Source organism: Dermacentor variabilis, chromosome 2, assembly GCF_050947875.1.
Source record: "Dermacentor variabilis isolate Ectoservices chromosome 2, ASM5094787v1, whole genome shotgun sequence".
Lineage (NCBI taxonomy): Eukaryota > Metazoa > Arthropoda > Arachnida > Ixodida > Ixodidae > Dermacentor > Dermacentor variabilis.
In genome coordinates this window covers 102,163,186-102,175,504 of record NC_134569.1, presented here as the reverse complement: position 1 = coordinate 102,175,504, position 12,319 = coordinate 102,163,186, and the positions used below count along the sequence as shown (strand labels likewise).

General features: G+C 48.4%; 2 protein-coding genes across 3 annotated transcripts in view; both read left to right on the top strand.

Moving 5' to 3' along the window:
- Positions 1–12,319, top strand: part of LOC142572419 (solute carrier family 22 member 7-like) — a 115,178-nt gene that overhangs the window by 15,227 nt on the left and 87,632 nt on the right. The window lies entirely within an intron of this gene.
- LOC142572421 (solute carrier family 22 member 12-like) overlaps positions 1–12,319 on the top strand; it is a 34,454-nt gene that overhangs the window by 7,221 nt on the left and 14,914 nt on the right. For both annotated transcript variants that reach the window (XM_075681518.1, XM_075681519.1), the window contains 2 exons: positions 969–1,078; positions 6,465–6,679. In XM_075681518.1, coding sequence (XP_075537633.1) covers positions 969–1,078; positions 6,465–6,679 — 325 coding nt within the window. The remainder of the gene's footprint in view (positions 1–968; positions 1,079–6,464; positions 6,680–12,319) is intronic.

The window sequence follows — 12,319 nt, the reverse complement described above, 5'->3', positions numbered from 1 at the left end:
TGGGGGCCGCATTTCGATGGGGGCGAAATGCGATGGGGGCGTCGATAGCAGAGGACAGCGCGGCGACACCAACGGCGACGGCTATTGCTATCACAATATCTATTGCTATTGCTATAAGCAGATTTAGCAGTCAGAATTTGCTACTAACGCTGGCGCACTTCCTCAGCATTGGGCTATCATTTGTATTCTTCTAAAAAGAACAAAATATCACTAAACGTGTAGCGGGGAGGAACTAGGTTAACTTGTTTTGCCGTTTCAAGAAGCAACAGAGTCATATTTGGTATCTAGTTAGTTCACGATGTTAAAATGACTGTCCTTGCAGAAAAGACCTCGAAGGCTGCCAAATGGGCCAATATTATTGCATTTTGCGACAATGGAAACAAATAATGTTTGCACGCTGCGTTGGTTCCATATGCGTTTCCAGGCATGGGGGTGCGTTGGTTATTCTCAGTTCATTGCAGAATCTCGTAGTCGCAGATTGCAACAAATCTGGTAGCCCCTGCTGCCCTCGTTTTCTTTCATTTGCCGCCTGAACAGGAGACCTCTTATTATGCTAAAGAGAGCGAAGAAACCGGCTCTCTCTCAGAATTTTGTCTACTAAATGGCTGATCACTGTGAAAAGACGGTTCAGCCTCAGGACTTGCAATACGTAGCCCGGTTTTATTCCTTTTTTTATTGTGCGCAATGTGGATTTCCCTCTCGAGCACGGGGTGCGAACAACTGTTGTGGTATTTAGATGGTGGCGCGCATCAGTAGGATGGTATACACTGCAGCATAATGATGTGAAATAGTCACGTACGTGAAAATTTCGCTTTTGTTTGCACTTATACTATGTAAAGATGGGTACGGCGTAACCTATTAGGCGCGAATATTTTCAATCTGGCCCCACTCCCCTCCACCAAAATTCCCCGCGCCCTTTTCAAGTACTAGGAACGTCCTCACGCAACTTGACTGGCCTATATTTGCAGGGCGGCGACAAAGGCATGACCAGGGAGAACTTGAGCTTTTGGGAAAGTACTAAAGCCATGCTGAAGCGGCCCCGGCTTCGACGAAGAACTTTGCTGATTTACGCAGCATGGTGAGCCCTGAATCCTTACGAATGCTGTCCGCCCAAATGACCAATTTCATCTCACCATGTTGGCCCGTAGGAGCTAAAACAAGCATGTTCTTTTTTTTCTTTACACCAGTCACTTCTAGAAGAGGCACGTGGTTTGACCGCTACACATTTCTTTCCTTTTGATTTGCTGTCAGCGACGGACTCGTTTGCCTTTTTACAGAGTTTTCAGGAGAAACGGGTATTTATATTCAGAAAATGCAGAAAGGGCAGATTCAATATCGGGTGTGGGGATGCTCATAAGGAATGCCTATTTATTATTTCAAGTTGATCGCGTAGAACTAGGACATGTTACAGTAAACTGTACCTGCATGAGAGTTGCTGTATAACCGAGAAGCACTGAACGAGGTGCGACATTTTTGAAGAATAGTTATTATTCCGCAGAAGAATGAGGATGTTATCGCTACCAAAGCGGTGAATAAAGAAACATGGTCGTTGGTGTCCAGTCACTTTTAGAAACACTGACGTCTCGGTGTGAAATCACGCGACAGTTTTCGTATTTCGGGCGCTACGCGTACAGCGAGCTCAAGAAACTAAATAATAATAATAATAATTACGCAGGGCATAGTTCGTTGAAATCGACTGAATAGGTTGTTTTAAGAAGCAGTAACAGTTTTCCTATCGAGAGCCATGCTCTGAATTAAAAAATAACAATTAAAAATATTCTTCTATAATTAGCCGGGTAACATGTGAAAAAGTACATTCGTGGTGGCGGAAGAGGACTTATGACCGGAAACCGTAGGTCTAATGATTGTACGTTGTGCAAGCCTTTTCTTAACAACTTGGCTAACGTTCCCTGGGACATCCTTTTTACTTTTTTTGGCAGGATTTTGCCGAAGGCAATAAGCATAAAAGACCGTTAAATAAAAGCTTCCAACTTCGCGTCGCTCAAGAACTGGAGCAGTGTCATTGTAAACTTATCACAAACAAACCGTAGTTTTTAGGTAGCTCTGCCTTCGTTGCAGCCTTTCCTGATTTTTCAAGTCTCCTTTCCTCACTGGCGTTCCAGGTCACATCCAAAGTAGCTGTCGAGCATCTGACATTTTCACAGGAGCCGAGCACTTGGGGCATGTTCCTTTGTCACCTTTTGTAAACTTGTTAGTCATTCGCTTCGGCATTCGTAACGTATTTCTGTGATCACATCAAAACGGATAAGGCCACGCTTAATAAATTTTCTTTGGGCCCTTTCTGGAAGCCAGATAATACTTCGAAGCGCAAATAGTAGTTGCTAGCAGCACGTAAAATGACCTGCATTACTTAATCATGTACTTGTTTGCTCAGTAAATCAAGATAGAGGGCTAGCACGTACGCGTAATTGTGATGTCCTCCTGACCGGCAGTGTGCGTAGAGGATTACTAAATACGTACGTTTATCTTGGTCGATTACTCACATGACACCCTGATTACGAGAAGGAAACTTACTGAAGAATAAAAATGGGTTGGAGCGCATACGCCACACTTTGTCAAGTCATGAGCTGCAGACCACCACTATTCTCGAAAAAAAAAAAAGAGAGCGTACAATCATGCATCCTACTGGCACAACATATGGGGCAAAAACTTGGAGGTTATCAAAGAAACCTGAGAACAAGTTAAGGACTGCGCAGCCAGCGATGGAACGAACGATTTAAGCGTAACGTTAAGAGACGGGAAGAGAGCGGTGTAGATCAAAGAGCTAACGTGCCAGCCGATATGGGCAGGCCGCATAACGCGTAGAGCAGATAACCGGTGGTCTTTTGGAGCTACGGAGTGGGTGCTGTTAGGAATGGCCTGCCCAGATGCCGCCATGCAAGGTTTTGCTAGCCAGGTGCGACAGCGGCGTCGACCTTTCCTGGAAAGCGACCGCCACCGTCTAGGCACACGGCGTCACTAAGTCTACTGTGTGCGGAGAACAATACGCAGCGTCCTCGGCCCTTCGTCGCGGGATTGCCGAGATGAGTTCGACGGAGCGGGCTTTGTGACTGAACCCGCCACCGCCGATCTGGTCTGCTGTGGGCAAGGGAGTTCCCGAAGGAATGCATCTGGCGGCAACGTCGCACGCGCCTTTCAATGCACAAGACAATGGAGAACCGCGGGCCACGCGTCGGGGGTCAGCTTGGGTAATAAGAGGCGCCTCCTTTGGTCCAAAAGTAAGCCCCGAGTTCTGCGAAGCCCGTCTGGCCTCGGTGGGGGCAGTGAAAGCTGTGCGTACGCGTTAGTGTAAGCCCTCCCGCTGAAAGGCGGCTCGGCTATGTTGACTGGTCGAACGGTTCTGTCACCTAAGGATCTAGGAAACACGGACTCTTTATAAGCGGCTGTTTGTCGCCTGCTAGGGTGTACTCGTCAGTATGCTCGTCATCGTGCTCGTCAGTGTTCTCGTCATTGTGCTCGTCATCGTGCTCGTGAGCTGCGTGCTCGTCAGTGTGTTTGGAGCTTCGTGCTCGTATGCTGTATGCTTCGTCTTGCGTGCTCCATTTGGGAGTCACGCTAGATTGTCGAATGTATCTTGTTGTAATGCAAATATCTGTAAATAAATCCTGTACGCCTAGTTCCTCCCAAGTTCCTCCCTACGACCTACAACCCTTCAACTGGTGGCAGCGGCGAGATCGTCCGACAACTCTGACAGTGCCAAAGGCAGGGAAGCGCAGTTGAGGACGGCGGAGAATTAGGTGGTATGATGAAACTAGGAAATTTGCAGGCATATCTTGTAATCACCTACAGTAGCACATGGATAATAGGAGATTGCTGGGAAAGGCCTTGGAGCTGGGGTAGTGGACATAAATATAGGCTGATAATAATGATGGTGACATACACAAGCTTGAGACCAAAAGCCAAAGAAATGTGAAATTGCGTATGTTCCCGTCGCGCTGCCGGTGAAACTCTTATATATATGTGGTGTGCTTGAGCACAACGACAGCAGAAGTCGGCGTTTTCACATATCACTTCCCTCGCGTCACGAAACACGCTTACGGATCAAAGTATGTCCTTCATCAAGACCTCTTGTCGGCTTAGCTGGCATATGTGCATCCCGAAAGACTGGGCACACATTAAATGCGGACGAAAGAAACGATAAACACATCACAAGTGCTTGTGCTTGTGTTGTCTCCTGCGACCCTGTCCTGCAGAGCCCAGACTTGAAGTTTTGAAGCTAATGCGCGAGTGACAGGAACCACCTTCAGGCTTTTGCACAGCGCACTGAATATTGAGAAGCAACGTGTTCCAGCTCCCCAACACTTTTTTTTTTCGTTACTGGGTTAGCGAACATCGAGCCGAGTGGGCGAGCTTATTAGAAGTGTGATGGAAAGTGCGCAGCCTTGACCAGTGCGTCTTGTTCAAGCACATCATTTGCATTGACCTTGTCTGTACGTCTCCTGACGAGTTTCTGACATAGATGAAGTCCACTTACATCTAGCTTTTATATTAGTCTGGCGTGAAGCGTGTAACGCTTTTGACATGTGTCAGTTGGGTGGAGAATTTGCAAATCTAGACCTTCTTGCCTTTAAGAACGCTGGCGATTATTTTCAAGCTAGCCAGGTGTGCTTCTCGCTCTTATAGGTTTCCAGCCGGCTATACAAGACGACATTATCTTGTTCAGCAACGCTGTATATGACTTGGAACATTAGCAGACAAAATGCAATAGTAGGGTTGAATATTAATATGTAGATGACAAAGGCTACGTTCAATAGCCTGGCAAGAGAACGAAAATTCGTGATTGGCCATCAGCCTCTAGAATCTGTGCAAGGGTACATTTAACCAGGCCAATTACTCAAAGGGAATTTATACCATAAGAAAGGCATTTACAAAATAAAAATTGGTTAGAAAACGTACGGCAGGCCTTATCAAGTTATGAGCGGCAGCTTATCGCTATCCTTGAAGAGGAATGTGTAAAATGGTTGCGTTCTACTTCTAGTAACATGTGGAGCAAATCTTGGAGGTTAACAGAAAAGCTTGATATGTAGTTAAGGACCACGCAACGCTCGATGAAACAACAACAACGACAACAACAACGACAACAACAACAAAATATAGGCGTAACGTTAAAGTACAGGAAGACAGCAGTAGGCGATATTCTAATCACATTAAGATGAATAAATTGAGTTGGACAGGCCATGTAATACGTATGGCAGGTATCCGGTGTTCTATAAGAGAACGGGCGCAAAGAGAAAGGAAGTGCAGCAGGGGAGAGCAGTAAATTCGGCGGTGTAATGAATTTCGGAAATTGTAATGCATTAGGTTATGGTATTGGGTTGCTAAGCGCGAGGTCGCGGGATCTAATTTAGGCTACGGCAGCCGCATTTGGATGGGGGCGAAACGCGAAAACACCCGTGTAGTTAGATTTAGGTGCACGTCAGAGAACCCCAGGTGGCCCGAATTTCCGGAGTCCCCCACTACGGCGTGCTCAATAATCAAATCGTGGTTTTGGCACGTCAAACACATAGTTTAATTAATTTTTACAGGAAAGCTGTTAACGGCTAGCTTCCCCAATATCGTGTCCGTGTGTTGAAAAGCTATCATCAGCAGTAATTGCTTCAGCGTCGGCGTCTTCTTCCATAGCTGGCTCGTTGGCGCCCCTCGGCGCTACCGCGCGAACGAGCTCGTGCCACTGCTCTAGCGTTCGTCGTCGCCGTTGTCTTCTTCCACATATGGATCCGTTGCTACTCGTCATTTAAGCGTAGAATTTCACTTCTGTTGTCGTAATGGGAAGATCACGTTTACGGGGGTGTGGGCTATTGCTTAAGGGGGTATGAGCCATTCATTGTCTTACGTGACGGACAGATTTAATTCTGAAGCAATTTAATTCTGAAGAATAGCAAGCGGCAATGCCGGGCGGATGCTGCTAACCAAGCCACCGAACAAACTCAATACATCGAAAGCAAGTGACAACGGCGGACTTCGGGCATACCGCCACTGACGTCGTTCTCTCCATCGCAGCCGAACGTGTGTGTAACCTCATTACGAAATACAAAGACGTAACCAATACTAGAGAAAGACTTTATTGAACCATCAGGGTTTACCCAGTAATAAACACCGAGGCCGCACGTTTCGGCTTTGGTGGTTAACCATCTGTACAGAGTGCTTGGGCAGATAGTTTTTAATCATATCGGGTCAGCTAACTCAAGACATGGCAAAATTGGAGATCGCTGGCAGAGGCCTTCGTCTTGCAGTGAACACGAACAGGCTGGTAAGGGCAAGGACGTTGATTATACACGGTTGCGACAAAGATGGCTCCTTCCTAGAACCAGTGGCCCCCAAGTAGAGGGCACGAGAGTGCTCCAGAGTTTGCTGCAATCTGGCACGTGCAACAAACATTACAATGGAACATTATACAAACATTAAAGAAACACATCGTTCTTTTGCCTCGCACCCCGCTGCAGGTTCTGCATATGCCTCTGCTACAATGGTTGCATCCTTGAGCTGGGGAGGCTCGATCTTAATATTTACACAACTTATTCGATCGCCATGGCCTTCGAGTTTCCGGTGAACGTCTTCTGCATCCTCACTCTGGACGTGCTGGGTCGTCGTTGGCCTAACACAGTCTTTCTGGCAATCGGAGGCGCCGCCTGCATCACCATGGGGCTTGCACGTACAGGTGGGTTAGGCGCCTTAGAATATTCCGTGCGTTCATTTCGAGCGCTGTCACAAGGCGGCGCTGGTACGCAGGTAAAAGTAGTGTTCCTGTATATGCTCCCGCAGGGAGCAGAGTTGCGCATACCTTTTCCGGCGCCGCTCGCACAGCTATTGGCCGAGCGCGAAAAATGACGTCAAATGATCCGCGTTGCTGCGAAGCCAACTTTACGGGCGCATCGCCGGCTCATGCGAACTCGTCGTTTCCGTCAGTGTCATCGCCATTGCAATCAGCGGACCGTCACTCGTGCGTTGAGAGGAGCAGCTGCGGGTTTCAGGTGCGGTATTCGACGATGTGAAGTCAAGGACCTTGGTGAAGTGATACGAAACACATCGTACTGGCACTTGTATTGTGCCATTACGATGCCAAAAATGTGTTGTCAGATTACAGTCTGCACTGTGTGAATAATTACTCTGCAAGTTTGCCATCTTGATGTGATTAGTGCAATAAAAATAACCTGTTGTTACTCTTAATAGCTTGTTGCCTTTCCATTTTCTTTGAATTCTGCCCCCAAGGTTCCAAGAACCAGCACACTTGGCGTGCTGCCAGCAGCCGTTCATGCATTCCCTTATATGAAATAAATTTGATCTAGAAGCTCTTGCATCTTGAATCTTTTTCTACTTGCAGATTTGCTGATACTATATAGCTGATTAGTCTGCGGTATGAATGAATCGTAAAAGTAAGCTTTGCTTAAAGTGTGCGCATGTGAACATTTGAAATGCGCTTAAATCTGTGTCTGCACCGCATGTATCGAGAACGTGCAGCTGTTTTGAACGATGGTTAGTGATAAATGACGCTCTGTTAACGGTCACTGACATAACTGCAGGCACGATAGCTCTCTTGGCGACGGTCATTAATCGGCTGGTTTCGGCAGCCAATATGCGCTAAGTGTCCAGCTTACGTGTGTGAAGTTTTAAACACTCTCTAAAACATTTCTTGCTTTCTGACAATGATAAGACAACTTCATATGCATGAAAATCATTGCACCGCCTTTTGTGGCAACGTACTGCGCGTTTGCGAGCGAACTTTGGAGCTGTTCGAGCCACGGGAGTATTTTATTTTGGGGAACTGAAGGCGGTCCTACCCCCTATTTGTACGTTCATGTGTGTGTTTGTATATGCGTGTTTACATAGGTACATACAAAGTTTCGGTTGGTTGGAAGCCCACCCCCTCCGACTGCACGAATGACTCATTCGAGTGTAGCCTGTATAAAGAATTGCCCTTTACTAAGCGCCTGCGAACAATTGGCGCCTGTAGCTCGCGACCACCAGAGAAAAAGGCGGAACACCGCGCGGCATTTGGCTCCTGCGCGCGCGAGGAGGGGCTTCGCTGCAGAGCTGGATCACGACGGCGGACCTATGCGCAACTCTGCTCCCTGCGGGAGCATATACAGGAACACTAGGTAAAAGTGACAGACCGAACACAGTAGCATACGAAACAAGTTTTGGACACCTTAAATTCACAGCTCTCGCCTTTTCTATGGCGCAACCACTAAGCCATATGATCTCAGGGCAGTTTGTGGGGCCGTAATTATGGGCTAAGACTTATGGGCTAAGACTAATTATAGGCTTTCTCTGATCCACTAACATCACCACACGGGCCTTGAGGGCCCTGAAGCGCTCTTTGTGTTAAAGATAAAGAAACAGGCGGAGCTACGCGAGTTTGACAGTGCGATTCAGCACGTCCTAGATGACGCCGCGACCTTGATGCCGCTTTTGTATAAGACCAAAAGATCGGCTTTATATTGACAAATGTGCGCTTCGCCATCAAGCCGTCTCCACCGATGCCTCGCCGTCTTGGTCACTGCTGCTCCAAGTCCTAACAAGGTACTGCTCCCTTCGACACCGCTGCTTGCTACCAGCTGCACATCTCCTGAAGCTTCCCGTTCTGCATCTTCAAACCCTCGTCACCGTGCAAATGCTGCAGATACCGATAGTCTTTTAATGCGAAAACAGGATATGTCTATATGAGAGAGAAAATCCGGCGTGATGAAGCGATGATTGGAAAAATGGCCGATGGCGCAAGGAGTAAAAAAGGTTCCTCTAAACAAAGTACTAAATTAATGGCTTTGAAAAATAAATTTCGTACATTTGGGGCTGGGTGGGAGTCGAGCCCGTGCCTCGGCGGTGCGAGACGAGTGCGCGCTTTCCCGACGCCTCGGCGGCTCCACGGTTCTGGCTGACTAATAAAGGTGTGAGTAATGCGTGCGTCATTGCACACGTCTTGTTGCAGCAACCTGGATAAGGCGTTAGAAGGGATTAAGGTGGATTATGGTTGGTACAAATTAGACCAAGGTGCATTAAGGTGCATTAGGGTGGAATAAAATTGACTAATATGAATTAAAGTGGAATAAGGTGGGTTAACGTTGGTAAAATTAGAGCAAGCTGTATCACGGTGGATTAAGGTCAAGTTAATAGAACTGGCAGAACTTTCTAAGCTAATCAACAAGCGTAAGACGGCGGACATCAGGAACTATAATATGGATAGAATTGAACAGGCTCTCAGTAACGGACGAAGCCTAAAAACAGTGAAGAAGAAACTAGGAATAGGCAAGAATCAGATGTGTGCGTTAAGAGACAAAGCCGGCAATATCGTTACTAATATGGATGAGATAGTTCAAGTGGCTGAGGAGTTCTATAGAGATTTATACAGTACCAGTGGCACCCACGACGATAGTGGAAGAGAGAATAGCCTAGAGGAATTCGAAATCCCACAGGTAACGCCAGAAGAAGTAAAGAAAGCCTTAGGAGCTATGCAAAGGGGAAGGCAGCTGGGGAGGATCAGGTAACAGCAGATTTGTTGAAGGATGGTGGTCAGATTGTTCTAGAGAAACTGGCCACTGTTGCGTTTCGCCTGCGACACGCGGTTTTGCCGGTGCGACTGCGGCGGGGCGGCAGACATTTTGCCCCTTTCGTCGTCGCCGCAACGCTCCCCGCCAGGCGTTTCCAGGCGTTTCCAGGCATGTTCCGATGCCACGTGTCTTCATGTGCGTGTGTGAGTGTATGTGCCATTGTGCCCGGACCAGGCGATGCGAAAGCAGGGATCACCCTCTCATTCCAGTCATTGTGCCCGACCGGCAGCGCTACGACAGTGTGCGTCACCATTAGCCCATTGTACATTCACGTGCTCGTCTATTGAGGGGTTCCTTCTTGCCCTCAACTGCGAGAGTATAAAAACAGCTGCCCCCGGACGCCAAAAGGAGGGCTCCGATTTCTTCTGTTGAGTAAAGTGCTCTCCCGTCTCTCTACTTCGGTCAACCTGACCGCCAACTCTTTGCGATGTTAAAATAAACAAGTTGTTTTGTTGTTACCAGTCGACTCATGCTTTGCCGGGACCTTCGGATGCTTCCAGTTGTACCCCAGGCCGCCAGGCCAACGCTACCCTTGGGGCTTGCGACCCAGGTACAACCACGGGCGTCAGCGCCGAGTTCCCAACAGATCGTACCAGCGGTGCGATCCAAACATCTGGTTGGCAGCGGTGAGATCGCCTCCGACTTCAAACAACTGTCTGCCAGCGGTGAGATCACGACAACGGAGGCCAGCAGCGAAGAGATGCAGTTGACTGTATGCTGAGCAGCTCAACGACGATCCGGGAGCAGTGCAACGAGCCCTGTGTGACGACTGGTTGCCTGCAGCGGAACGACTGCGCGGAATTCCTGCCTGCGAGGTTTGGTGAGTGCGGGACTTTCTTCTTCTGAGCTTTGCCAGGCTTTTGTTAGTGTCAGAAACAGAGCTGGTAATTGTGGTTGTCGTTGCTGCCGGGTTAGTTTGCGGCAAGACAATAGTAAGCAGTAGAGAAAGCAGCATTCAGAGCAGCCATGGATTTGAAGTCGTTGCGCAAACCGAAACTGTTGGAGCTTGCAAGAGAGTTGGGTCTGGATGTCTCAGACAAACTAAGAAAACCTGAACTGCTAAAGGCTATTCTTGAGTTAGAGGCTGAGGATGACGAGCTGTCGGAATGCCTTGAGACCATTGAAGAGAGGGAGACTGCAAAAAGACAGGAGCGCAAACTTAAAGAGCAAAAAGAAAAAGAAGAGCGCGAACTTAAAGAACAGAAAGAAAAAGAAGAGCGTGAACGTAAAGAACAGAAAGAGCGAGAGCAACAAGAGCGTGACCGTCAACACGCTTTGGAAATGAAGCGTCTTGAGGTAGAGATGGAACGCGCTCGTAATGGAAGTCAGGCACACGGTGCAGGAGAACGCGTATTGTTCAAAATGACTGACCTGATGCGGCCGTTTAAGCTTGGAGAGGACATTGGTTTGTTCCTGGTTAACTTTGAGCGAACGTGCGAGAAGCAGGGGTTCTCTCGGGAAACGTGGCCACAGCGCTTGCTCACTTTGTTACCCGGCGAGGCGGCCGACGTAGTCGCTCGCTTGGATAGAGAGGAGGCAGAGGATTTCGACACAGTGAAATCGAGTCTTCTAAAAAAGTACCGGCTGTCTGCGGAGGCGTTCCGTCGGAAGTTTCGGGAAAATGAGAAAGGCAAAAGTGAGTCATATACAGAGTTTGCGTATAGGCTTATGTCGAACATGCAGGAGTGGCTCAAAGAAGAGAAAGCGTTTGGTGACCACGATAAAGTTCTGCAGTGTTTTGGGCTAGAACAGTTTTATAGTCGGTTACCGGAGATCGTGCGATACTGGGTCTTGGATAGGCCAGACGTTTGTACGGTGGCTAAAGCCGCTGAGCTAGCCGAGGAGTTTGTGACGCGTCGGGCTCGCGGAGCTAAGGACGGTCAAAAGGGTGAATTTGGCTCGAAGTTTGAGAGGCCGAGGTTCACGCCCATGAGATTAAAGGGGGACACGCGTAGGGAGGATGCGAGTGAAAGCAGTCCGACCAAACGTAAAGAGACGGCGGCAGCCAAACGCAGGAAGCGGTTCGAGATGAGGCGAGCGCGCGTTTGTTATACGTGCCAGAAGCCGGGTCACTTTTCGGCGCAGTGTCCGGAAACAACACCAAAAGTTGTGTTTTTTTCAATAGGCAGCACTGACGAGAACATGAAGCTTCTCGAGCCTTACATGCGAGACCTCCTCGTGAACGGGAAAGAGTGCCGAGTGCTTCGCGATTCCGCAGCTACGATGGATGTAGTTCACCCGTCTTACGTAGAACCCCATATGTTCACTGGCGAGTGCGCGTGGATCAAGCAAGCCGTGGAAGCTCATAGCGTGTGTCTGCCGGTAGCAAAAGTGCTTATTGAAGGACCTTTCGGAGCGCTTGAGACGGAGGCGGCAGTGTCATCTATGCTGCCCCCCCAGTACCCGTACCTATTTTCAAACAGGTCCGATCACCTCCTGCGCGAGAAGGGGCTTTTGTTTGGTGAAGCTAGTGTTCAGGCCTTAACCAGATCGAAGGTTCGGGAGCTCGCTGCAAAGGCGGTAGTTGCGGGGCCGACGTTATCAAACAACGAAAAAGGGTCAGAGGCGCAGCAAGCTGATATTCAGAGCACGCCCGAACTGAATAAAATTGAGTCTGTAGCGTTGAAGGCGCCAGATACTGGAGAGGAAATGCCCGATAAGGGAAAGTTAGAAGAGCTATCTACTGATTTGCTCATCGCGCCTACGTCAGACGGACTTGATAGGTTGCTAAAAGTCAGCCGGTCGGCTCTGAT